Source organism: Cygnus atratus, chromosome 2 (assembly GCF_013377495.2).
Source record: "Cygnus atratus isolate AKBS03 ecotype Queensland, Australia chromosome 2, CAtr_DNAZoo_HiC_assembly, whole genome shotgun sequence".
NCBI lineage: Eukaryota > Metazoa > Chordata > Aves > Anseriformes > Anatidae > Cygnus > Cygnus atratus.
In genome coordinates, this window is record NC_066363.1 from 110,309,090 (window position 1) to 110,336,626 (window position 27,537).

At 40.3% G+C, this 27,537-nt stretch overlaps 1 protein-coding gene across 2 annotated transcripts; it reads left to right on the forward strand.

Moving 5' to 3' along the window:
- Positions 1–4,780: 4,780 nt before the first annotated feature.
- Positions 4,781–27,507, forward strand: THOC1 (THO complex subunit 1). 2 transcript variants are annotated; one of them, XM_035564107.2, is made up of 22 exons: positions 4,781–4,881; positions 5,519–5,592; positions 5,696–5,756; positions 6,439–6,505; positions 7,367–7,485; positions 9,376–9,424; positions 9,931–10,026; positions 10,315–10,397; positions 10,918–10,991; positions 11,585–11,693; positions 12,905–13,036; positions 14,237–14,337; positions 15,891–15,957; positions 16,126–16,176; positions 16,806–16,876; positions 17,711–17,734; positions 18,157–18,252; positions 19,166–19,231; positions 22,531–22,614; positions 22,845–22,992; positions 24,395–24,473; positions 26,521–27,507. In XM_035564107.2, exons 1-22 carry the CDS (start codon positions 4,834–4,836, stop codon positions 26,814–26,816), a joined length of 1,995 nt encoding a protein of 664 aa, XP_035420000.1. In that variant the 5' UTR covers positions 4,781–4,833; the 3' UTR covers positions 26,817–27,507. The 2 variants fall into 2 exon arrangements, with proteins under 2 accessions (XP_035420000.1, XP_035419998.1); XM_035564105.2 differs by lacking the exon at positions 17,711–17,734.
- Positions 27,508–27,537: the final 30 nt, after the last annotated feature.

Genomic DNA, 27,537 nt, shown 5'->3' on the forward strand with positions numbered 1-27,537 from the left:
CACAAAACAATGTGATATTTCAGAATTTATACCAACAACATGTAAAAGAAGTAACCCCAGCACACGTGGTACAGAAGTGTAGGCAAGCAGTCTAGAAAACGCTTTTCTGCATTCTTTCATAACAGTGGCTGAAATTATGAGGCACTTATGAATAAAATTAAAAAGGTCCATACCAGAGTATGCTCAAAATGAGACAGATTTTCCAAGGAAATTCTAGCTACAAATGTCAGGCTAGTCCAAGTCCTCTGCTGAACTTACAGTAGTTTTATTAGGTTATAATCCAAAAGATATTACCGACTGAGGGAATGAGCTGCTGATACCATGATTATTGTGAATAGCAGCCAGATGTGTGACACCTTGCTTTTGAAAAAAGCCAGATTTCTGTAGTATTAGTGGCACAGAGATATAAAGTTTAGTAAATTCTTTTGGCAACAAAAATGACACACGTTCTCTGCACTGAAATATAAATATACAGAAACCACTTTCACAAACTGAGACTCAAGCACACAGATGATGATGATAAATAAACCAAATTCAAGGAAGACTATTAAAGATAGCAAACAATACTACTTGAAAACATTTAATGGACATTTATTCTGCAGATTAATAATTATGTAAAGAAATAGGTATGTTAATAATTATTATGATGACAATAAAATGTAGAGAAATAGTTTTAGAAACAGACTAACAAATTGTCAACAAGAGTAAATTCCTCTCCGTTTTCCTAGTTTACCATGCAGAATGAGTGACAAACAAGAGTGCCATTCAGCTCTGGTTTGGGGGGCAATTGCAAGTATCTAGCTACCATGAGTTGTCCGGTCATCATCTCTGGTTAGAACAGGACAGTTTATTTGTGTCGGTGTCAATGCAGATGATGGACTCTAGTTCGGGCAGAATCTACCCGCAAGCGCCTTTAGCATGCTGCAGGAACATCACTCCGTGCTGTCAGCTTCCACTGACTCCCATTTTTATTCTACTGTAAGGTCAAACCCTGGTCTTGATCATTAAGGCCATTACAGGTCAGACTCACTTCCATTTGTGACCATATTCCACCTACGTACAGAGTGGCAGTATTCTTGGACAACTGTGCTAGTAAGTCCTATGTCTCAGAGGAAAGACAAGGGTGAAACACTAAAACAGAAGATTCACGTGTGGAACAGACTTCTACGTGAGTCCAGATAAATTAAACCTTTCTAGATACCCTGAACAAGTTATTTGAAAAGTGCCATCAAAATATATCGGTGAATTTTTTGTGCTGTAACTAGGATGATAGAATGGGATCACATGGCATATATTCTCCAGCAATTTATTCAGGAAATTGTGTAGAAAAATAGAATTACACGCAGTGGAATATTATCATGAGATTTAGAAATATAAAAGTTGTGTGTATGCTCTGGAAAAAATTATTGCATACTAATAAAATGTAGAAAGATTCTCTGCTAAGCACTTTTTAAAAATGTAACTTAAATTTTCCTGAGGGGCTATTTTTTTGTTTTAATCCTGTTTCTCCCTCATCGGTCTACTAGTTGTATCTCACAGTCGATAACTAAAGTGGCTGGCAGAATGCCACCTAAAAACTAACTACCCAAGGTAATACAGCTTGTGCTCTGTTGTTCATTCATTGTTTTAAAGATGAAAGGCTCTGTCTCTTGCGCAACTTCCCGTGACTGGTTCGGAAATACCAGGTAAGCTACTTGAACTAGGCTAATAAGGGAATGAATGTATCCACCTTTCATGCTGGTCCTTCTGCACTGAATGTTGAGCGTTCTTGTCCAGGGAAGAAAAGTGTTGAAAAGAAGAGCTCTTTGAGCACAAGGAATGGCAACCAAGGAGGGAGAACTAAGCACCGAGCACTACTGCCACCAGAGACAGAGACTTCAGAGGCTTCTGAGTATGTTGTTCTGCCGGAATGTTAGCAGCAGTTAAAATAGAAACCCAATTTGGTCTTGGAAAAGGATTGTATCCAGAAAGATAGCATCTGGTTTAGGTGAAGCTTTTTGTAATTCCAACTACACAACCTATTGACATAAGGTAATGCGATCTCTGTTCTATCAATTGCCCTCTGAGCCCAGAGATGTTCTGAGATACTGGTTTTGTTAATTGCTTTCATCCAACTGGACTTTCAGCTGGAAATAGTTTTTAATTCTGGGCTGAAAACTGATTTGGCTTGCACTAGTTTTAAAGAAAGTAGTGTTAACTCTTTTCTTCCCCCCCCTTAGCTTCCTACCTATCACATACCAGAAGACAGCCTACATGATGGTGTACATTTCTAACATATTGCTAGTCAGTTTAGGACATTGACTCCTCTTCATATTTTAATTTATTACTGTCTCACTACTCCACTGAGTTTCTGATCCCCAAAGCAGAGAAATTTTGTCTGCCAGTCCAGGGCATTGATTGGCATCTGTGCTTAAATGGTGGAAGATGGCTTTAAACCATCAGTTGACAGTGTCTGCACTATGGCAAAGCCAAGTGGCAAGCAGAAATGTCACGATGCTGACTTTGCTGTGGGAACGGTAGTCTCTCTCGGGGGTGCACAACTGCTGGAGCGCAAACATCTTCAATCACAGCAACCAGCTTGCTGGACTCTTTTGTCAATAGCCCAACACAAGTACTAACAGCTCAGCATCAGTGCCCACTCGGCACGAGATCTATAGGAAAGTGACAAACAGCATCCTAAACAGAGGAAAAATTCAGGGCCTGTATCAAGCAAAAAGTGGCTATTAAGTCACAACAGTAATATTTTCTTCCTCTTTATCTGTTCCTACACCAAGAAAAAAAATATATTCTATGCTATACTCATTAACAAGTTACATTGTACTTCAGGCTGGCAGCCCTCTATGTTCACATATAACATCAGCCTTGGTTTAAGGAATATTTGTGTTTTATACAGACAGCATTTACTTTGTCAGTGCCTCCTTAGAACACTTGCAAATGGCTTTCTACTGTTCTTGTAAAAGTATAAATGCTTTTTTTTTTTTTTTTTTTTTATCCTATTCAGAGAGCTCTTTGTTAGTCTTTCATACAGCTCTGGCAGTGGGGGACAACATCAGAATAATCTCAAACAACAGACTCAGTACAGTGCCTTATTCATCTGAAAATATGCTTTAATTTACTAAAATGAGAGATGAGAAATATCAGAAAGACATAGTAGAAAGCCAAGCAAACTTTCTTGCAAGCCTGAATGGGTAATATTCAGTATGTCTCACAGTGTATGCAGGTGACTCATTCAATGATTAATCATGCCTATATCCAACGTTATGAAGCCCTTTCCCCCCATGGTTTTGAAACGAATTGGCACGACCCTGGCATACCCGGCTTTTTTCTTTTTTTTTTTTAGGCAGTGTCACACAATGGTTTCATTTACAGACGAAGGGCCAAACCTGCAGCTGGCGGAGTGCCACCAGAGCCAGGCGTCCATGCGCACCTCTGTTTTCTGGGTAAACGCTTCCCTCTGCCGGCAGAAAAACGAACGAGCCACACAATAAAACGCTTCCAGATGATCTTTGAGGAGTTTTTAATATTTGCTTTTAGAATAGTAAATGTAATTAATATTAATAAAATGCAAATAATTACTTGCATTTTCCAATAGCAGAAAAATTGGTGTTTTAGTTTTTCCTACCTACACAAAAGGATTGGGCAGCACCTGTGCTTTTCAGACGGGTACCGGACTGTGTGCTTTGGAGACCTGGGAAACTGCACTGAGGCTCTGCTTTCTTTGGGTTGTCTGAATTATTGTAATTATAATTATATAATTAGAATGGCTTGGGTTGGAAGGGACCTCAAAGATCACCCAGTTCCAACCCCCCTGCCATAGGCTGGGACACCACCTACCAGATCAGGTTGCTCGAGGCCCCATCCAACCTGGCCTTGAACACCTCCAGGGATGGGGCATCCACAGCCTCCCTGGGCAGCCTGTGCCAGGGCCTCACCACCCTCAAAGTTCAAAGTAATATCAAAGTTCAGTAACTGTGACACTTTTGTTCTCAGACACTCATGCTTTCTGAGAAACATTTAGAAGATTTGTAAGCCAGTGTGTTCTAATATGTTACTTTTATCGGTAATAGAACTTTTCCACATCCATGTCAAGACCTACTGAGCTATATGCTGTATGAATTGTACATTGATTTTCTGGGCATAAAAAAGAATATATGGCTTGTTGTGTTGTTGTTGAAATAACAATGGAGAAATGTTAAAAATAGGGAACTGCTATTGAAACTGGCAGGCAGAAGAGGCAGAGGTCTTCAGAGCTGCAAGACACAAGTCTTTCCCTTCCACCTGAACAACCCAAAGAAACACAAATTAAAACACAGGCCAGAGAGTTTGTGTCCTTTACTGTGCACAAGGAAAGAAACAGAGAAACAGAAAAGGAAAATGTTTTCTGAGGCTCCTGATGAGCGAGGGACATCGCCGCAGAGCACGCTGCTTTCAGGGATCTGGCAGCTGCCGAAGCACTCGTGGTGAAGGGCAAGGTGAGAGACCAAAGCGCTTAGGGCTTCGGTACTGACGTGATCTCCTCACACTGCCCTACTGATTTAAAAATTAAAAGCAAAGAAGGTTAAGTGATTAATAAAGGAGAGCTAAGAGGAGAGAAAAGCAACGGTCTGGTTAGGCATATACGGCTCGGACCAACTCAGCAACTTAAACAGGGTATGAAAACGGGCAGAATTTCTTCCATCACGAGGGCAGGAAGGAGCAGCACCTCACTAACCGACACCACCCCTGCTCGGAAAACAGGCAGCCCTCCCTCAGCGCCGCGCCAACGGCCGCTAACGGCCGCCCGCCCGCCATCGCGTCATCGCGGCGCGCCGCGGAGCGCTGCCGGCCGGAGCCATGTCGCCGCCGCTCTTCAGCCTGCCCGAGGCGCGGCTCCGCTTCACCGTGAGCGCCGCGGGAGCCGGCCGGCACCGGGGGGACGGGACGGGACGGGACGGGACCGGGGGTCGGGGGTCGGGGGCTGCTGCCATCTTGGGATGGGCCGTGCTGAGGGGGGCGGTGCGGGGGGGCCGCGCCTGGCTCTGGAGAGGGCCCGGCTGGGCACCTAAGGTCCTGCGGGCACGACTCTGCACATAACCCGCCTTTAAAAGCGGGGTTGGGGTTTGCACCGAATCCCAAACCACACAAATCCTCCTGCTGAGAGGGTGAGGTTGTGGGGGGCTTGTGAGTGTTGTAGGTACAGCAGTGGGCACAACACAGCGCACCCCTTTGTGCTTCGCTTACAGTATTCAGCCCATAGTTAGCTCTGGTTTGAGGCGTGATCTGCTACCTCACATGACTAATTTGCTAGATATTTAGTGTTATTTATCCTACTCTTTCCAAAGACTTCTTTGTAAATCGATACATGGTGTGCATTTACATGTAAATCAATACATGGTGTGCAATACACGGTACCTTTGCATTTCTGACCACCATCAGGTGGCAGAAAAAAAAAAAGTGATCTGGCAGAAACAACCTTGGTAACATTCTACTTTTGTACTGCTTTTGCTTTTGTAACTTTTGTCTGTTTACACTTTGATAGTCTTCCACCAGAGAGGCCCTGCATAACAAAACTATCAAACCGCTGCTGAACGCATTTAACCAGATTCCTGGGAGGTAAGTGGCTGCCACTTGCTTTAAAAAGTTCCCATTTTCAGATCATTTTTATGTGTTCCTAATAGTAACGTTATTAACTGATGTGGGATGTTTGCGTTTGCAGTGAAAATGAAAAGAAGTGTACCTTGGATCAAGCTTTTAGAGTTATTGTAGAAGAAGAAATAGTAAGTACTTCAAACTGCTACAGCATATCTCTTGATATAAATCCAACTTTAATCCACTAGTTAGGATATTAATTTAACAGCAGCTTACTGCAGTATTGGGAAATACTGTTTATTAAAAAACATGAACTATGTGAAAGTTATGTAATTGATACAGGTGATACAGGAGTGTGGTAGGTAGGACAGAATGGCAGTGTTTGGCAGATACCAGCCCATACTGAGAGGTGTTGACTTGGCCTTTTTCAGCAGCTCTTTCTAATGTTTATGATAGTCTGCTTAGTCTGACAATTCGAGTTCATAAACATGGATTATTCTGCATTATACTTCCAAGAGTGGGGTGGAGCGGGTTATCTGTTGCTAGCACGTAACAAAGCTGCCTGACAGTAAACAAAAGGAATCAGAGAATGTTTTTGTTGGTATTACTTGAATGTAGGCAGAATGCAGGGTAGTTATATTCAGAGGTAAATGATGCAGTCTGCAGAGTAAATATTGTAGGGTCTTCAGTGAAGAATTGTTGCTCATTCAGTAAATCTGTATACAGTTAACTGACGGGCCTGATGTAACAGATTGAAATTTCAATGTCAATATCTGTTATAAATACCCCCTGCTTGGAAACAAGAATTTTGGTTTCAATAAATATATTGAAGTCAGAATAAAGAAGTTTAAAACTGTTCTTTTTGCTTAGATAAATAAAGCTCCATGTGAAAATCTCCTGGCAATTATTTCTCTTGCTATTAATGGAGTCACAGAAGGTGAGCATCTTTTTCTCAAATCTGTTGGCAGTCTGGGGGGCTGTAAGGTTGTTTCAGATTTTAATACCTTGATTTTTGTAAGTTGTATTCAGCAGTTGGCTTTGATAATACGTGGTCTTTAGGCTAGTGGTTAACTGTTTCATGAGAGGAGTGAAATAAGAATTAAATTCAGTTACCTGTGTGACCTTTGTGTTGGAATCTTTTTTGAGTTCTACTGAATGTCTCTGCACATCTCCCACATACTGACCTGTCAGTACACGGGTGTTTTTTAGGTACTTGGATCTGTGTTGATAACTGTCTTCTGTGCCAGAAATCATTGTGCTAATCTCTTCTGAAGAGCCTTTCACATGCTTCCACTTGTTTACTTGTTCATATTACCTATCAAATACTCATTTGTTTTATTAGGTATAGCTCAATTACATATGTGTCTTATCAACTGTAGAATAACATGACCTATGATTATGATGAATGCAGACGTTAGCAAGGTACAGAGCGTGGATATACATGCTTGAGGAAAAGACTCTCAGACTTCTTGTGTGTATGCAGTAGAACTGTGGATTTAGAAGTCTGAAGGAGTTTGTTTGTGAGATGTAGAACTAGCTGTTTGAGTCTTCTGAGATTTTTAAAACAGTTCTTGTGTACTATTTTCTATACGTTAATACAAAGCTTTCATCTGCATGTATACATGCATACAAAAATAGCTTCAGTGGGAGTTTGTACTTTAGCCAAAGCTTTTTGTTAGGCTTTGTAGGAACCCAGGAAAACTTTTTTGCTTTCTTGGGAACCTGTCCATCAAATGCCATGAATCTTACTGCATTTCAGTTCAAATTTGCTGAACAAAATACTTGCTGTTCTTCATAGGTATCTGCACTGCATCAACCCCTTTTGTGCTCCTGGGAGATGTTCTGGATTGCTTGCCTTTGGATCAGTGTGACAAAATTTTCACTTTTGTGGAGAAGAATGTTGCTACATGGAAATCAGTAAGTATTTTTCCAAAATGTATGTTATGCCAAGGCTTTTGTCTACCGAAATGGTTTTTATAAACAGATTTTAATTGTCTTTGTATCTGTCCGTGTTAGAGTTGTAGCATTAAGCATGTTGTGTTTCGATGCTTAAAAGTGTCAGGGCAGCAGAGGACAGAAAATTAATACTAAAAGATTATAATTTTGGTTGTTCTATTTCTAACTACGTTCTCTTCCATCTGCAGTGTGCAACACATTTAGACAGTGGAAATTTATCTTCAGATACACAATTTCTATGAAAGCCTTCTCTCTTGCCTCTGCTTCCTAAGAGCAGCAGGAGATTCCCCCTCTCCAGTTTGCAGGAGAGGAGGTCTTACAGATGTTGTGGTTTAACCTGGCAGGCAGCTCTGAGCCACACAGCCATTCACTCAACCTCCCCCCTCAGTGGGATGGGAGACAGAATCGGGAGAAAGAAAAGTAAAAGCTTGTGTGTTGAGATAAAGACAGTTTAATAGGACAGAAAAGAAAGAGAAATAATGGTAATAGTAATAATGATGTGTACAAAGCAAGTGATGCACAATGCAGTTGCTCACTACCTATCTGGCTGATGCCCAGCCCATCCCCAAGCACACCATATCCCACACATCCCCCCCACCCCATCCAGTCACCCCATATTCATTGTTCAGCATGATGCCACACGGTGTGGGACATCCCTTTGGCCAGTTTGGGTCAGCTGTCCTGGTTCTGTCCCCTCCCAGCTCCTCGTGCACCCCCAGCCTCCTTGCTGGCAGGGTGGTGTGAGGAGCTGAAAAGTCCTTGACTTTTTAATTACTGCTCTGCAGCAGTTAAAACATCAGTGTGTTCATCAACATTATTCTCATCCTAAATCCAAAACACAGCACCATACCAGCTACTGGGAGGAAAATTAACTCTGTCCTGGCCAAAACCAGGACACTGGATCCTTTCGTTAAGGAAGCAATGGTGACTATAGTGATGGTGGATACATTGCCCTAAAATATATATGCTCTTGAACAACCTGTGCTGAGGCCTGCATGAGGGTTCTGTGTTCTTGCGGTGCGGCGGTGCCATGGCAGTAGAAGAGCTGCTGTGACAGGCTGCTTGAGCTCTTTGTGTTGCAGGCACTGTTCATTGAAGAGGGAATTCAGGGTGTCAGGCAGAAGTCCTAACCTGCCTGCATTTTTGTTCCAAGATCATAAGAAATCTTGGTTTTCAACATCCTTGGTTTGTTCTTTGGCAGTACTGCCAGGACCATAAATGTCAGCAGCTCCATAGATAATACCTGAAGAGTATTCCTGTTTGTCATAGCATTTTCCTAGCCTGGATTCCTTGACCTCTTCCCGTAGACATTCGGGCTGTTCTGTTTGGGATAACGTAGTCTTCCCTGAAATATTCACACACTGCTCTTTATCATTCATTCAATTATCTCTCATTTTCTTACTGCCAAACTACTATTACTGTGAATGCCCTGAATCTTCTGTGTGTTGCTCTCTATATGTCTATAGAAATAATGCATGGAAGAATAAGGGAAATGAGTGTAACAATTAGCGTGGTCCAGGAAAAACAAAGAGGATCCTACCCATGCAGTTCATTGTTACGTGTGGGGATTTTTAGTGGTTTGTTTGGGGGTTTTGTTTTTCCTTTTTTTTTTTTTTTTTGAGGGGGGGAAACTGGATTTAAGTGTTGTGGTTTATGCTTTCTTGAAATTTGTGGTATTGTTTGTTTTATGTTGGCCTTTTGTGAAAACAGTTTCTTATTTAAGGGAAAACTGAAATTTAGAGTTAAGAGTAGGAATAACTTAAACTTGCTCATGCCTTGTGATTTAATTAAAATTGCTCAAAAACATTTTTGCTGTCTCTTAATGATCTAAATACTTTTACTCTGTTTCAGAATACGTTTTATTCTGCAGGGAAAAATTACTTGCTACGAATGTGCAATGGTGAGTTCTAGGTTTTCACAGGTTGTGGTGGGGAATTAAGGAACAGCAGGTTAAAGTGAGTTTAATAATTGGATTTACAATCAGATGCGTTCAATAAGTAATAAAAGGCAGGTCACTCATCTTAGTGCATGTTCATGAGTCTTGCAGATTAATGTAAAAGTTATTCTGACCTTAGGGAAATCTCCTCTTCATCAGTGGAGGTACTTAAAGAAGAACATCTGAGAAGTATTTATTTCTCAGCAATGACATGGCCCCAGTCAGAGGCAGTATTTAAGTCGGATTTGTTTGAACTAATCTTTTCTTGCCACTGTAGGAATTCAGAGAATAAATAGAATACGTTTGGGAAAACTGTGGCTGATCTGAGGAAGTTACTAGCATTTAAATTTATGAATCTTAGCTTCTCTTCATGGGTTATGTAGGATGTGATTAGCAAGTCGTAAAGTCTAGCATGTGAGAAGTTGAAAGAGGGACAAATACTAATATTCTTTACTTTTTGCAATATTTAGATCTTCTAAGAAGATTATCAAAGTCACAAAACACAGTCTTCTGTGGAAGAATTCAGCTGTTCTTGGCTAGGTTATTTCCGCTTTCTGAAAAGTCAGGTAAGATTTTTCCATTTCATCACACCTAACACATGGCAAAGACTAAATATGCTGAATGTTTTAAGCTTCTGAAGGTTGCACATGAAATCCAGTTGGTGAAAATCACTTTGTATTTTATTTCTTGTCTCTGTTGTTAATGGTGTAGCTGGCTTTAATTTATTGTGATTTCAAGCACAAGTTTTGAATGCTGTTTGTGAGAATTTAATAGCAGTGTCTCATAAGCAACCAAGAGAATGAACAGACTTATGAACTTCACAGCTTTTGAGACTGACCTTCTGTTTTCTGCAGGACTTAACTTGCAGAGTCAGTTTAACCTGGAAAATGTCACTGTTTTCAATACCAATGAACATGAGAGCACGTTAGGACAGAAGGTGAGAATTCCTGTGTCATTTTTCACTCATTCTGCAGAAAACAATTCTGTAAACACCTAAGATTGTTGGTACAGAAATGGGCTACTGTGCAGAATTCTACGTTCAGAACTGTATGTTCATAATTTGGTTGTCCCTCTTCCACACCAACCTGCTGATTCTGGAAATGGGCAAGTTATTTGGTACAGTAAACTGTGTAGGTTTGGGAGGTGGGGGGGAAATCTTCATTTGACTTTGAGAGATGAGAACTGTCACTTACTGTAAAAAGTTTTCCCTACAGTCTACAGAGAATAGAGCTTTCCCTTTGATTTTTTTTCTCCAACATAAGTCAGGCTACTGCTGTAAAGTGTATTATGGTGTGAAGATAGGGACTTGTGCATTTTACTGGAGATCTGTTAAATTACCAGCCTAAGCTTTCTCATCGAAAGTGCAATGAAAGGTATAAAACTAAAGAGCACCATGAAAAATGTATACAAATTACAGTGGCACTTATATGAGCTCTTTATTATTTTTTTCCTATTAGCACTCAGAGGAAAGAGATGAAGGAATGGAGGTAGAAGAAGGTGAAATGGGAGATGATGAAGCCCCAACAAGCTGGTGAGCTTATAACAAGTCTAAACATTGAAACATAATTTTATAAAGTGAAAGGAAAGAACAGTTTGGAAAATAACCTTAAATGTTGTGCTCAGAATTCTTCTTATTTCTTGCCCCCTTGAGACTAGATAGTTGTCTTTTTTAATGGAAGCAGGTTTTTTTAAATGGAAGTTGCCTAGAAGTGTAAAGAAGTCTACAGATTATTTGAAAAAGTTACATACCCTGGCTGAAAACCACTGGTATTCTTTCACAGTTCTCCCAAGTATCTTGACAAAACTTGTTCTGGTAAAACGTGTTCAGAGATAATGAGCACATGCTGTATGTGCTTTTAGGAAAAAAGACCGTTTAGGAAAAAAGACTCCATTCCCCAGGCAGTGTAAAACTCCTAGATCCCTTGTGCTTCACCGTTTGTGTTTTTATGATGGAAAAACAGTAGGCTGGTCGGAAGACTCTTTTAGGGACAAGTTTTGAATGATAGACTTTTCCATAAGGGCTCACTATTGACTTTATTGCACCTCTCTGAGTGGACTTGAATTTAACATAGTGCTTTCAGTATGGGTTTTCTTAACCTTTTTTTTTTTTTTTTTTTTTTGCAGTTCCATTCCAATAGATTATAACCTGTATAGAAAATTCTGGTCACTTCAAGATTACTTTAGAAATCCTGTGCAGTGCTATGAGAAGGTCTCGTGGAAAACTTTTCTTAAGGTAATCTCAGTTCATGCGTTCAACAATTCATCCTAAGTAAAAATTAAGAAAAAAATTTACATGAGTAAAAGAGTGACTGAGCAAGAATAGAACAGTTCAACTGTTAATGCTATTGAAAATGAGGAACATACGAGGAAGTGCATTTTGCTGGTTTCTAAAGTGAGCCTTTGACAGTAAACAGTATATTAAGATGAGCTGTAAATCCTCTGGTAAAACTTGAGTAAGTCAATTACAGAAACACTTCATATGCTTCAGTAATGTCAGAAGTACCTTTTTCGTGATTTATTAGTTGCAACAAGCAGAACTTTTTAAATAGTGCTACCTAATCCCAGGTCTTTCTTTTGAATATTGTTTATTTTTGAATATTAATCCCACTAGAATCCTAAAATTGATAGGATTCTACTGAAACAGATCACTTAATAGAAGCAATGACTTGAACCAGCTGTTGACTTCAGCCACCTGTTTCAATTTTGCTTACTTTGAATGTTGAGGATGATTTACTGCAAAGCTACCCATTTCTTCACACTTGGTCATTCAGTTTCTATTTAACAGTAAGAAGTCCACTTCTTTTCCATTTTTTTTTAAATTTTTGTTCTCTGTAATGTAGAAACTGAGGTAACATCTGTACAGACATCCTAATATACATCTGGTTAACGAGGTCTATGTTCTCAGTTCAAAAAAAAAAAAGATTATAATAATAAAACATGGTTGAGAGAATGAAGGTCAGGTTGAAAATCTTCAGATGATTTTTTTTTGACAGATTTTCTTCATTACAGATTTAAGGCTAAGTTGATTTTTAAGAACACCACTGCAAACTTAACTCACCTGTATAACTTTGTATGTGTTCTGAACAAACTTAATGATGTTTGAATGTAAGCACTATCATCATACATACCTTTTTTTGTCATAACATCTAAACAAGAAAGCAATTGTGCATCCATCACAACTCATAGCATTTTGTCCTTAGTAGGTTTAAATGCTCCAAATGATCGGATATTCTGAAATGATAAATAATGCTTTGACTGTCATAGGTGATGTTCAGAGATTCCCTGTGTACACTGTGGCAAATAGGTGTTATTTTGACTGGCTGATATCAACTATAAATGATTTTACTTGCTTGGTACTAAATCTATTATAGTTCTCTAATTAAATACAAGCTTTCTTAGTTTATTTGTTTTTTTTTTCATGTGGTAAATAACTTTGTTTTATAGTACTCGGAAGAAGTTTTGGCTGTTTTCAAAAGTTACAAATTGGATGATACTCAGGCTTCCCGAAAAAAGCTGGAAGAACTAAAAACAGGCGGAGAACACGTATATTTTGCAAAGTTCCTAACTAGTGAAAAGGTACGTGATCTCTTTGCTCAGAGTCAGAGTAGCTGAGGTTGGAAGGAACCTGTGGAGATAATCTCGTTCAACCTCCCTGCTCTCAGCTCGAGCAGGTTTTGATCTGCACCACGTCCAGTTGGGTTTGGAATGTCTCCCCAGTTTCTCCAACAATCCCATTGCATTGACTGCTGCATTAAGATAAATTTCTTCTGTTCTTACATTTTATTCCTTCTCTGTGGATTCTGTCTGTTTAGTTGATGATTCAGGGACTACTATTTCTGGAATAGTCTGCAGTAAAGCTGTTATTTATTTATTTCACTTGATATGTTTTTTTTTGTTTGTTTGTTTTCATTTTAAAAAGGGAAATTAAAGTAAATATTTACTGAGCTGCTTTTTTATTGTCTTTACAATTACGCTTTCAAAACTTGGCTGATGTGTTAACCATATTTCCTGTTTCTTAACAGTCTTGTTTAAAATTGCTTTGAAAAAGCTATTGAGCATTTTGAACTCTGTTAAGAGTTAACTAAGGAATGAAATGCTATTGAATTGAATCCTAACGCTTTTGTCTTCATTTTGGAATAACTTGTAACTTTAACTTGTACAAGCAAGCTTAGTAGATGACAAAGCAAGTCACAATGCAAAATAAGTTTTCTCTTTCTGGGATTGGGAAAGGGGAGGGGAGGAAGAGGCAGGCTCATAAGCCTTTGACTTGTGTGTCAAGAATATTAAAATAACATAATATAGAATTGGTTGCTTAATAAACACATAAGTGAAAGGTCTTTTTTTAAAAAAACAGTCTTCAGTGTTCTCTTTGTATGAGCTATCATGTTGCAGTGTGGGGAGTGTAAACCAAGCAGTGTACCAGTGTACAAATGTTGATGAGGGTAAACCCTTTTGTGATAGCCAAACCCTTTTGTAGCCAGTAGTTCACAGGAAAAGGTAGCAAGCTGTTCTTCAGTTACTGAAAAATTTGAATATTTGTTTTTCCAAATTCTTGTTCATTTCAATGTGAACGATTCTTTGTTGTGAAATCCAGCAGTATAAAATTCAGTAAACAAAAACTTAGAAATATGATTTTATAATGACTTGCCATCATCTTCTTGTAAAAAAAAAAAAAAAAAAGTCCTCATCTGGTTTATCTGAAAATATTTGTTGATATTTTTTCAGTTATGTGTTTAGTGTCTTTAAAATCTGTGTAATTCTTTTGTTTTTGTCTAGTTGATGGATTTACAGCTGAGTGACAGTAACTTTCGCCGTCACATCTTGTTGCAGTATCTAATACTATTTCAGTATCTGAAGGGACAGGTCAAATTTAAAAGGTAATATGGATTGAGTTAAACTGAAACATTTTAAAAGCACTTACATCTACTCATTCTAAGGTTCTTGTGAATCTTGTGGAGCCCCGGACAGGTAAATATAAGAGGTGGATGAAATTATTTTACGGCAGTAAAGGGGAGGTCTCATTCCTACCTTTCTGTGTTCCTCTTGGTGTGATTCTCTGCTTCCCCTTGCAGGGACACTAGTGTTTGTTAGTCTCTTTCAAGTTTGTGCAGTTTTCTAGGATAGCAAAACCACATCTGCTCATCTTTGCAGAGTTAGTTTTCTGTCAGATTAGTGAGTTGGGTGGGATTTCAGAGAAGCAGAGACCTCTAGAGCTTGCTTAACGTGGGTGCCAGCCATGAGAGGGAAGGAGTGCCTCTCTTTAATAGCAGCAGACCACTAGGTAGTGCAGGATACCTATAGATTCGAAATAATGGCATATATATCATCAACTCTGCCATCCACATGCGGCATTGTTTGCTGATTTGTTTCTTCCTAAAGCTCTGCAGAATTCTGTCTAAAACAGCAAGAAATAACAAGGGTGACTATTACTTTTATAAACTGATGGGACAGAACAAAGCCCTGTCTTTTTCTACTCAGTACTCCAGTGTTACACTGAAGAAAAATGTTCCTGTTTGTTCTTTCCCTGTGCCGTTAACCATATGGGCACATAAAGATTAACATTTAAGGCAGCTGTCTTTCACCTGTAATATACTGCCTTTTGCAAACAAATCTCAGAGAACTTTGCAAACTAGATCAGTTTTATTATCCTCGTTCTATAATTTATTTACCAAGGTGAGCCAGTGGCAGAGAAGGACTAGAATTCAGGTATCCTGAATTGCACTTCAGCCGTGTAGAGGTGATAGTTGATCATTTCAGTGACAGTTCATTCAGCAGTTCATTAAAAGCACTCGTTTATCAGTGGTCAAGGACGGTGTAATATATATATGGCATGGTATAACACTAATTTGTTCACAAAAGAATTCTGGTCTCTTCTTGGAAATGAAATGAGCCACATCCTAAGTATTGTATTTATTTCTGCTTTTTACTTTTTCACTTCTACTTACTAATTGCATTATAATTCTAGGTTATGCTATATAGAACTCATGTTTTAAGGTACTCAAGATCTGTGTCTATATAATGGCAGTAGATTAATTCTTTCTCTTACTATGGTTTGTCTACAGTAGTGCTTTAGCCGGGGTTAGGAGTGTATCTTTTGAAGTCTGTTTTTTGTGCACACTTGCTGTGCTTTGGGTCCGCATAAAGATCTGTTCTTGAATCACACAAACTTTCTACTCAGTGAAGGTAAACCTGAAAGCATATTCCGCAAACACATCAAATTAACTCCACAAACCAGAAAGTGTTCAGTCCATGGGACCAGATCAGAGCATATTCAAAGTTCCTTCTTCAACTCCCCTCCAACACCTCTCAGGAAGCACAGAAAGCATGTAGGGTAAAGGGTGTGCCCTCAGCACTATTTCAATGTTTAGTCAACTCTTCAGATTAATAAAAAAAAAAAGTTGATCTAGTGATTTTTCTTTTTTATTTCCAGTTCAAACTATGTTCTAACAGATGAACAATCTCTTTGGATTGAAGATACTACAAAGGCAGTTTACCAGGTTGGTACCATAGATACTTACGTAACAATTACATAGAAAAAGTAGTTACCTCATCTAATAGTGTATTAACCACCTTTGAAGCAATAACAGCCATTGTGTTTGTTTTTTTCCTAAATATTCTGCTAAGTATAATGTTAAAAGTTTTCTGTTTTTTTCTTCCAATCATAGCTTCTTTCAGAAAATCCTCCAGATGGAGAAAGATTCTCAAAAATGGTAGAGGTAAGAAGTACTTTGGTGCATGTCTGAACCGAAGTCTTTCTAGAGTGTCTAAGGAGTAAAAAGGCCATATCAGTATAAACCATCTCTTAGAACATAAACATAACGTCTGAGAGACCTTTTATCTCGTCTCAGTAAGAGAGATCTCATAACATCTTTTTTATTTTTAGTCACGTTTTCCCATGTTTTTGTTAATGTGCTTTTCTCCTTTCTCAGGGGGAGAAATGGAAATGGTCATATATGTGCATGTATACATCCATGATATCATTAAAATTATATATATCTTTGCGGACAGGAGTACTATGCCCAGAGACATGGGAATAAGACACAAATGGAATTTAGCCTTTTTTCAATCTTCCTGCTTTCTGTTTTTAATTTTCCTTTGGCTATATCTCTCTTTGCTCAGAGAAAGAGAAAGAAAGCCTTTCCCATAGTCATTGGAGAGAGGAGGTGCACTATTTTTGGATAAACTAAACCAACTGCATAAGATTATACTGATGACCTTCAAATTTGTGGCTGAAATATGCTAAAACCAAGTTTTCTCCTTAGTTACAATAGCTTAATTAATATCTGTGGGGCCAACTTTTAAGGTAATTATGACTCTGATAATGTGGAATATTATGTTTCTCCAGCATATATTAAATACTGAAGAAAACTGGAACTCATGGAAAAATGAGGGCTGCCCAAGCTTTGTGAAAGAAAGGTATCTCTCTTTCGAAGTAGAAATTTGTCATTTATTTGAAATGATGGCTCAGCTTCTGAATATGTACCCCCAGTGTATATGAACTTAATGGTTCACACAGCCTTGACATTTGTGTAGTTGGATGTCCCTTCCATGTGTGTAGAATGCTCTTAAATTTCTGCCAAAAGTTTAAAGGCTTCATTATGCCGATGAAGAGGTGGTGATGCGTCTCTGGGTCTCAGGAGAGCATTCCTCATTGTCTCATCGGCAGCATTTTGTTCTCTTAATACCAAGGATCCAGTGGCTGGGTATCACGTTGTCTCCCTTCCTGCCTTTGGCAGACGCTATGATGAAGAATTTAGTGCCTGACTTTGCTACATACCAGTATGGATTGCCTCTTAAGGGAATTCCTTTGGCATTATGGCTTTAAAGGGGTAGCAAACCTGGAATTATTATTAAGTTTGCCACTTGGTGGCGATCACTTACCTGAAAGGAAAATACAGTTAGGTGGCTATTGCCATCAAAAGATTTCCTGCCTGATTAGTTACTAACTAGTGGCAAACTTGAACTGAGATTCCGTATGTGTGCTTGACTATTTTGAGGTGGTGACCAAACGTTCCTCTTCCATCCTTGTTCATTCCCTCCACTGGCCACAGCCCTTAGTGGTAAGGAGCAGACGGGTCATTACCTTTTCACAAATTCTTTTATGCAGAGATCAGGTGGAGCCATCTTTTCCTGGTTTCAGCAATTTGCAGAAAAGGGAGGGGGGTGGTAAGAAGAGAGAAATAACTATTGGAAAAGAAAATGTAAAATTGTTAAATCTGACTTTTATAAATGTTCTGTCTCCTTCTTTAGATCTCAGCCAGAGTTTCAGCTTGGGTAGGTCTTACCCTTACCTCAGTGATGTGGGATCTCCATTCTCTGATCCCATGAAATCAGGTGCAGCTGGGGAAGGAGAGCTTGCAATCGTAGTGCAGATGATCCCAGCAGCAGGGTAGATCACACTTAGTATGTGCTGCTGGAATAAATGTGATTTGCTTCTTTTTCTATACTGGAACTCTGATAAACCTTTAAATTTGTGAGTGAACTGATTTTGGTGTCTGGCAAATCCCTTTCCTTATCTCTGCTTTATGTTCTCTGTCTTCTTCCCCCTTCTTTCCACCCTGGGAATCCCAGTCTTTCTGAATACCTTCACTGTGATTTAACTCAAAGCCACCTGAAATGAAATGGCTTGGTTTTGTTTTCTTAAATATTACTGGTTTGATATTAAAGAGCTTTTTTTTTTTTTTTATTTCCTTTAGGCCTCCTGATTCTAAGCCAATGAGGCCTGCGAGAAAGAGGCCAGCTCCTGAGGACTTCTTAGGAAAAGGACCAAACAAAAAAATCCTTATGGGGAAGTATGTTTTTTGTTTTGTTTTTGTTTTGTTTTGTTGTTGCTGTTGCTTTTCTTTTTCTTCAGAGGGTTTCTGTGGTGGTGGTGGTTTTTTGTTTTGTCTTTTCTTTTTCTTTGTTTGCCACTGACTGTTTTTCCTAGTGAGTGCTTTTCAAACTTCCTCACTTTGGAACTGCCAAGAAAGAATAGGCAGGGAACATGCCAGTTGGTTTAAAACTTGCAGTAGGCTTGTCCTTAGTCATCTCTTGAAGATCCCTTATAAATAGTCCGTAAGTCATAGGCTGCAAATCAGTGTTTTTATACTTGTTGGACCAGTTTTCATCCTTTTTGTTTTCCTTATTTTTGCTTAAAATGTATCTATGCCATGGATTTTAAAATAACACCTACTGATATTTTATCCGTGGGGCTAAGTAACATGCAAAATACTTCCATTGGAGAGAATATATCAAGAAGAATTCAAGTGCTATCCACTTTTTCCACTTCATTTCCAGGAGAAATGATAGTCTTTTTATTGTAACTGTTCACCCAACCTAGGTGTGGAAATTTTGATCTCCTCTTGAGCCTCAAGATGTTGAACTGAGTTACTAAACACTGAGTGTTCAGTGTCCCTTCTGAAAAAGACAACGATGAATTATTTAATTTATCAAAACAAAATGTCCTGTCCACAGATCAGCCAGAGACTACAGTAGAAGTTTAGAATGTCGTTTTCCTTATTTGCAACATCAGATAAGGTTTATGTCACTTCTGGTAATTCCTGACATGTTTGTATCCCAAAATTTGTATGACAGGCTTTATTATAAAGGCTTTGGGAAGAGAATTTGTGTAGCACTGTTTTGTGTGTCTGGCTTTGGTGAATGATGGAACATGGAATGACAGAATGAAGGAGTTCAGTATGTGTTTATGCTCCTCTTTTTCAGTGAGGAACTGACCCGCCTTTGGAACTTATGTCCTGACAACATGGAAGCCTGTAAATCTGAGAGTAGGTAGGTAAGAAAGAGTACATCATTGTCTAAAGCTAACTTCCAACACTCTGATTTATGCAAAATTACGGTTATTACGAAGTTGCATAAGGAAAGTGTTTAAGATGATCGTATATAGCATTCCATTTCACCGTGTGTGGAGAGAAGCTGATTGTATGCATCTCTGTCTTGAAATCTTCTTACAGTTTTCTTTGCTATTGTTTACTCTCATTTAATAGAGGGTGATTGTAGAATTAGGTAGTTTGTGTAATAAAGGAACATTGCCGAGTCTGTTTCTAATGAAGTTAGCAAGTTATTTAGCCATGATTTTCAGGTAAGCATGTGCTTTGGACAATACTAGATAAGATCAAATTGGCTACTGTGCATTGTTTCATTGCGCACCAGATCTACTAGTAGTGCAGATGTAGAAAAATGCAATTATTGGTTATCCCTTCTGCCTGCACAACTGCAGGAAATACTGAAAACATACTTTGCTACATGACTGTCTTCTCGTTAAAGGTAGCACGTAATTCCCTTTTGTGCTGATGTGATACCTCGTGGAAATTTGGAAAAGGAATTGGATGGTTCTCAAAGAGGGCTTTGCTGGTGGTGGCTGAATGCCTGGGGAGAGGTGCTACCTGGCAGGTGTCCTGAATGGAGGAATTTAATTTCCAAAGGTTGAGAGCTCTGCTGAGGAAGTGCCTTCCTTTCTTGTGAGGATGACATACGGAGGAAGGCCTTTACTAGACCAAAGGCTAAAGGTGGCATTGGGCTTGGAACCGTGTGGTGGTTTAACTCAGATGGGTGGCCGAGCTCCACCGCAACCGCTCTCTCACTCTCCCTCCTCAAAGAGGAACGGGGAGAAAATACGATGAAAAGGGCTCAAGGGTTGAGATAAGGACGAGGAGATTGCACAGCAATTATCGTGACGGGCAAAACAGACTCAGCGTAGGGAGATAGTAAGATTTATTACCTATTACTGACAAGCTAGAGAAGTGAGAAAGGAAAGAAACCAAAAGCACCTCCCCCCCATCCACCCTCTTCCACCTCCTCCCCCCGAGCGGCGCAGGGGAATGCGGGAACAGGGGTTATGGTCAGTCTGTAGCGCTTCTTCGCCGCCGCTCCTTCTCAATCACTCTCGTCCCCTGTGCTGTGGGGTCCCTCCCATGGGATGCCATTCTTGCCGAACTGATTCGGCGTGGGCTGCCCACAGGCAGCAGCTCTTTAAGAACTGCTCCAGATATGTTTTTTTCCCGTCTTAAATCTGCTCTCACAGAGGCGCAAAACAACATCACTTATTGGCTCAGCTCTGGTCAGCAGTGGGGCCCTTACTTACTTACTTACATGGGGCAGCTTCTAGATCCTTCTCACAGAAGCCACCCCTATGGCCCCCTGCTACCAAAACCTTGCCACGTAAACCCACTACAAACCAAAACTTTTCATTCCTGGTGCATGGAGAGGAAGGAGAAAGAGCTTGGGGGGAACACAGACATGGACAACACACACACAGAAGAGGGGGGGGGGTGGATTGGGAGGGAACGCATATGATGGTTAAGAGGAAAGAGCAGGTCCCAGAGAGTCTGGATTCGGTTCCAAGTTTTGTTATGGATTCTGTGACTGAATGTGGTCAACAGACTGTCACTTTTTTACATTGATCTGTCGAGTCTTTATTCAAATGGGGTAGTACTTCTTTACCTGTCTTTGTTTTAGATTGCTGTTCTTGGGATAAAATCTGCTTTTTAAAATTTGCATAGTGCCAAATACAGTAGGATTCAAATCAGATGGATTTTTGTAGTGCACTTAAACGTGCATGTAGTCAGTAACACACTGTAAACACGCATGGAGCACTGGTTTTCTGGGCAAAGCATGTTTCTCAAAACAAAACCGACGTGAACTTAGAAACCAGCACTCTCTTTTCCCTTTTTTTTTTTTTTTTAATTCCCCTGACTGATCACTAGGTTCTCTTGTAGAAGCTGATGTCTCTGTCAAACATTAGGGAGGAGAAATACAGGCCATGAGTCTGCTTTACGTATAGTCTTCAGAAGCGGAAAACTGTCCCTGATCATTGTGAATATTATTTTTGTTGTTATACTTTTAGGTCATATTTCCTTATTGTACTGGTTTGAACATCTTAGAGAAGCAACCTCTAACTGTTCAGAGAACAGAAATATCAGTTGACCTTTTAATGTGTCCTCTGTGAACCACAACTTCTGTCTTTTAAATCACGTTATCACAGAAGAGCTGAGGTTGGAAAGGAGAGACTCTTCCTCGTCTCTCTTCCTAGAGACCACTTCGTCCACCCCCTCGCTCAACTACAGCAAGTTGCTCAGGACCCTCTCCAGTCAGGCTTTCAAAGTCTCTCCACAAATGGAAGCTCCACAGCGTCTGGGCAGCCTGTTCTAGAGTTTGACAACCATCACAGAAAATCTTTGGTTTCCTTTTTTTGGTGGTTGTTGGTTTGGTTTTTTTTTTTTATGCTCATGTAAAATTTCCTGTACTTGGACTTGTGCCCGCTGCCACTTGTGCTCTCACTGAGTAGCATCAGAGAGTCCAGCTCCTTGTTCTTTACCCTCCCCATCAGGTACATTACTGCCTTCTCTTCTGCAGGGTAAAGTATGTGAAGTACGTTCGGCAGAAGGTACAGGGATCACCAGGGGGAGTGAAACGAACATGTTTGAGCAAGTCTGGGAAGCTGCTGTGATGAGATCATCAAGTACAATATTAAGCTGCATGGTGCTTTCCCATCTAAAATTAGTGACCATAAATAATTGAGGTGGGGTTAGTAGTACTCTGGCTTTCCCTGGTTGCACATGAACTGGAATGTGAGTGTATGAGGGAAGAGACCCTGTTTTACTTACCCCATCCTATCAAATTGCACAGAACAAACAGCCATTTTAGATTCCCATGTGCTTGTGAGCTCTGCATGTGGGAGTATGTTTCTAATGCTGCCAGTCAGTTTTCGCAGATAACTTTTATGAAAGTCTCATTTCCTGATTTCCAGAAGTCTTGTCTTGCCTTCCCGTATTCCTTTGTCACCAAACGTTCTTTACAGGTGTTAGTGTCACATTTCAGTATGGCAGAAAGGTTGAGTACATATAGTAGGTAGTGCTAGTGATTCCTGACAGATTTCAATGATTATGCAGTAAATAATCTCGTAGTACCTTGTATCTAACAGATTATTCATTTATGTGAGGTTGTTAAATGTGAGTTGGTTTTGGATTTTTGGTTCATAAACATCTCAAACTTAATTAAAGAAGTAACTGAAAAACAGCTATTTTAGAGTAGAATGTGAATAGAATTAAGACCCTTACTTTATTTTTTAGGGAATATATGCCAACATTGGAGGAGTTTTTTGAAGAAGCTATTGAACAAGCAGATCCTGAAAATATGGTTGAAAATAAGTACAAGTATGTAGATATTTTGTTTCGTTTCACTTTGTTTTGATCTCTTGCATGTTTGGATTGTTAAAGAAAACTGACTGTTCTCTGTAATAACTGTGCATCTGTGCTAGACTCCAGTAATACACAAAAAGTATAGATTTGGACAGAATTATATTTATTAGGAAATGACTCAGATCTTTTTGTGTACTTTTATAGATGACAGACTGTTACCAAGCAAACTTGTATCTTTTTTGTAGGGCTGTGAACAATTCTAACTATGGGTGGAGAGCATTACGACTACTAGCACGCAGAAGTCCCCACTTCTTCCAGCCAACAAACCAACAATTCAAGAGTTTACCAGAATATCTAGAAAACATGGTAATCAAATTAGCCAAGGAGCTGCCTGTAAGTGGTATTATCCTATAATAATAATAAATGAATTCATTTGACTTCTTGCTTGTCTCTTTCTGCAGTCCATTTGGTACACGGGGAAAAAACACAAGAAAAAGTTTGTACACTAGAGGAAATATTGCAAGTAAAATTGCTTTAATCTATGAAAGTCCCAGTAACACTAAGTTTCAGATAACATTGACTAACATTAACTGCCGAGCTTTTCCTTGTATTCTGTGAACGAACAGCTGTGGCAGTCCAAGTTTTTCTGCACCCCTTGCAAAGTTGGTAGACAGGAATATGTTTCTGCCAAGCTACTTGGGTTCTGCGTTGTAGTGCAGACCACTTCCACGGCAGGTGTAAGCTGGTGGTATGGCTCACGGTAGCAGTAGCTGTGGTTAGGAAAGGGGCAGCGTGTGCTGCTGAGGATACTGTGGTGTTGCAGCAAGATTTATCAGGGCTCTTTGGTCAGCCCCCTGGTTTTTAAAATATGTAAAGAAAAGTAGACCTTGTGGAGCTGTAAATCTAATCCATTATTGCTTTGTATGTTCAACAATGCAAATCTGAGGCAAGGGCCCTAGGGGTCTTTCAGGTCACTTTATACACAGTGGTAAGAGAGATGAGTGGTTGGGGAGGGGAACGTTTTCTAAGCCTTTGAGTTAGCATACAACCCAGGTATTTCGTACAGATACGGACCCTTGGTTCTGGATTTGAGACCTTTCCTGTCTGTGATGTAAAAACTGGATTGTAATAGGTAGCATTTTTATTGTCTAGCCATCAGAATTAACTAGATGCTAAAAGCAATTTTAGAAAAAATACTGGGAGGGGAGAGTGGTTTAATAGACAACTTGATGCAGTATTCCTGATATCCTGGACTAGATATTACGGCAGGAAACAAATGCATGGATAAGGCCTGCGACTGGGATGTAGAAAAAGGAGCCTTTTGTTCATCTTGTCTGATCAGTAGCTAAATCAAGAAGGGAAGAGTCTGCTGTTTGCTTACTTGTTTGCCACCTGTAGCTAGTCTACAAAAAAGTCCGAAAGTACAGAAAACTTGAATTCCTGAGTGAGGAATAAAATGAGTGAAGATTTTTATTTTTTTTAAGAAAGTAATAAAGCTATGTATGTTATGCCATATTTGTAGTTAGTGTGGAAAGAACTGGAGAGAATCCTGTAAAGTCACTTGATAGCTTCATTAGTTTTTTTTTTTTGTTTGTTTTTTTTTTTTTTTTTAAATTAACACTGTTTTATTGTTACTGGTGTTCTGGATGCAGAAGACTGGGGGAGATTTTTAATTCTCATATGGGATCATGTCAGATTTCCCATTCTAACACACATGCCAGGGACCATCATAGAGCTGTAAAATTTCTCTTTAAACACAAAATTCATCGAATGATATTTAGTTCTCTCATTATAGCCTCCTTCTGAAGAAATAAAAACAGGCGAAGATGAAGATGAGGAAGATAATGATGCTTTATTAAAGGAAAACAATGAAAGTAAGATTTGCATGTTCTTAGTCTTTTCACAGTTTCTCTTGATGCATATAGTAGGAGCTGTGTTTAACTGTAGTTTCTGCAGAGGGTCACCAGTCCTGGTTGCCCTGGTACTTCTGACTTGTACCCATGTTCATACTGAGAAGTGCAGCTTTTCAGGTCACACCTGTAGCGACCTCTCAGTCTCACTGTCCGCAGTGGCGAAAGTGTCCCAACTTGCTGAGGTTGGATAAGCATTTTCACTTGGAGTCTCTTCCATTTTTGCTCTGTGGTGTGTGCTTAGTGTTACTAGATGTTTGTAGCCCAAAGATCCACAGTGCTTTGTAGAAACCTCCCCAGGTTTTTCTCAGCCCCCTCTTCCCTCTTTCTGCCCTTTAGAGGCCGTGGGTGAGTGCCTCCCTCTGCCCCTGCTGGGGTAGGTAGTTACGGGACCTTGAGAAACGGATGTGTTCCACTTCTGGTATCATTACTTCGTCTGCGTTTGCCTGGCTTAAAGGCAAAAGCTTCTCTGTGACAGAGAAGACAGAAGCCTTCCCAACAAATACCATCTCTTGTTCCTCTCCATGAACCAGCCCCTTCGTGTTTGTCTCTTGCCAGCAATTTTGGTGTGGCATGCTCTCAGGTGTCCTTCCCTGTCCCGTGTGTATGTCAGTCTGCCTTCCTCCGTCCTCATTCACGCCCCCATCCCGCAGTACCTTCTCCCTGGCGTGGTGTAGCTCTGTACGCTAGCTCTTGGATCCAGTGTGGGCAGGGGGATAGGTGGGGTGTGGAACTCGCACGCTGGCTGCTGCTGGTGACCCGCGTGCTTCCTGAGCTCGGGGGATTTTCTGTTACTGGAAAGCCGCCTGTGGGCCTGTGTCAATACCTCGTCTGCTGCCCGCTTCCATCCAGCATCTGACCTCTTCTTTTCCAGTCTCGTTGATGGTGGAGTTCTCTCCTCCTCAGCATAGCACTGCCTGAAACGGCCTTCCTAGTTTCCCTGTGTTGCATTTACGTCCTTCTTTAAATACTGTCTTAAAGCAAAGAGGGTGTAGCTGTGGTCTGCACATTTTGCTTAGAAACAGCGGAAGTGATCTGAGTGCTTTTTGTTCTTTTGTCGTTCATGCTCTTCTAGTCCTTTCCCTTGATGTAATGGTTTTAGTTCAAATAAATGACCGTGACTGAAAGCACTTGAAGGAGCTGAAGCTCCATCTGTGCCAACTAACTCTTCAGGTGGGGTGAGGGTGCTATTTACTAAAAATTAGGAATATGATGACTGTGTGTAAATAACTCAATCTTTAAGGTGTTTTTTTTTGTTTTGTTTTTCCTTTTAAAGTGTGTGAAATAAGCTATGGTTTACCGCCTATGTTTATAGTCCATGTTAAGTTACGGATTTGTAAACCCACTTGTGTGATCACTTGGCTTCTCAGCAGAGCACAGAATTTAGTGTTTTTATCTTGATGCCAGAATGACAGAAAAGTCCTTAAAGTACTGACCACCTATTAAAGCTGATACCCTGTTCACACTCTGCTGCTAACAGGAACATGAGGCTTGTTAACCGTTCCATCCTTTAGTAACTCAGTAAAAGGGAAGCAAGCTTTTTTTTTTTTTTTAATTGAACAAATTTATGCAAGTTTACCTGGGTAAATTCCATAAAATGGCTAAAATAATTCTAGAAGACTAATGTTAAAGCTCACGCTGTATTTTAATACTACAGCTGGCTCGTGTATTGACAATCGCAGGCTACCTGCAAATATTGTTTTCACTTGGAGGAGGCACTTGTGGTGTACTTGAGGCTTTAGCAGTTCTCACTCAGTCAAGCAAGGTGATACTTGAAAGGACTTTTCAAGAAGACAGGGAATGGATGTTCTTCTTGAAACCCACTACATCTGTAAGAAGCCAGAGCTTTTGAGTAGGTTAAAGGCTAAATGGCAGAGTTATGTCAGTCTGCTAGTGAATAAGAGGTTCGAAATGGGGCAGGACAGGGAGGAATCATTTGCAGTATCGACTCAAGACGCTCCCTGAGTCTTGCTGTGATTTTTATTTTTTTTATTTTTTTTTTTTTCTCCAGGCCCGGAGGTGCAACGGGACAAAGCCATGACGGGCGAACAAATGGAGCTATTTGCCAGCAGGCTGGGGGAGCACTGGAGGGCCCTGGCCCCCTACCTAGAAATGAAGGATTCCGATATCCGGCAGATCGAGTCGGACAGCGAAGACGTGAGGATGAGGGCCAAGCAGCTGCTGGTTGCCTGGCAGGATCAGGAGGGCGCGCACGCGACACCCGAGAACCTGATCACTGCCCTGAGCAAAGCCGGGCTCGCTGACCTCGCAGAGAGCCTGACCAACGACACTGAAAGCAGCAGCTGACGCCCTTCAGGTGCTAACTGGGGTCTGTGTTGAGGTAATTGTAACAATTGTTGCTAGGTAGTAGCCCTTTGATAGGTGTCTGGTGTTCGATAAACAATAAAAACCTTTTTATAATGTTGTTCATTGTCCAGGTTTTCTGAGAAGAGGGTTAGTCAGCAAGCTTTAGCTCGGATGGGGGAAACACAAAAGGGAGGCTGTGTTTTTGTGGGGTTTCTCAGAGCAGGGAGTGGTGTGAGCGGCTCCTACACCATCAGGTGCAGACCGTGAAAATGTACCTGGGGCAAGTGTTTCTGAGGGCAGTGTGTTCACTGCAGTGAAGAACCTGCAGAGGCAGAGGGGTGCTTGTGCCAAAGGACTGGGTCTCCCTGTGCAGTAATGCCTCTGGCACGATACTGAACTGCGACAGACAAATACCTTATTTGTGAAGTGATGTGTTGTTTTGCTGGAAGGCTGTGGGGTTTTGAAGGGGTACAAGCTGTTCCAGGTAGTTGTATTAGTTCTTGCAAAAAAAAAAAAAATCAAGATTTTTGTGATGTTGAGTTGTAGTTGGCGTGCAGCTTGGTTCATGGCTCTGTCTTGCAGAATTTCTACCGTTCAGTGAAATCTCTAATTACTGTTTGGAAAACTGTGTATCACGAACCTTTTCTCTGCAGCGTATAGTTCAGTTATTAAAGCATACCTGTGGACTTTCCATGGTGGTTACCTACTACCTCGGAGGCAA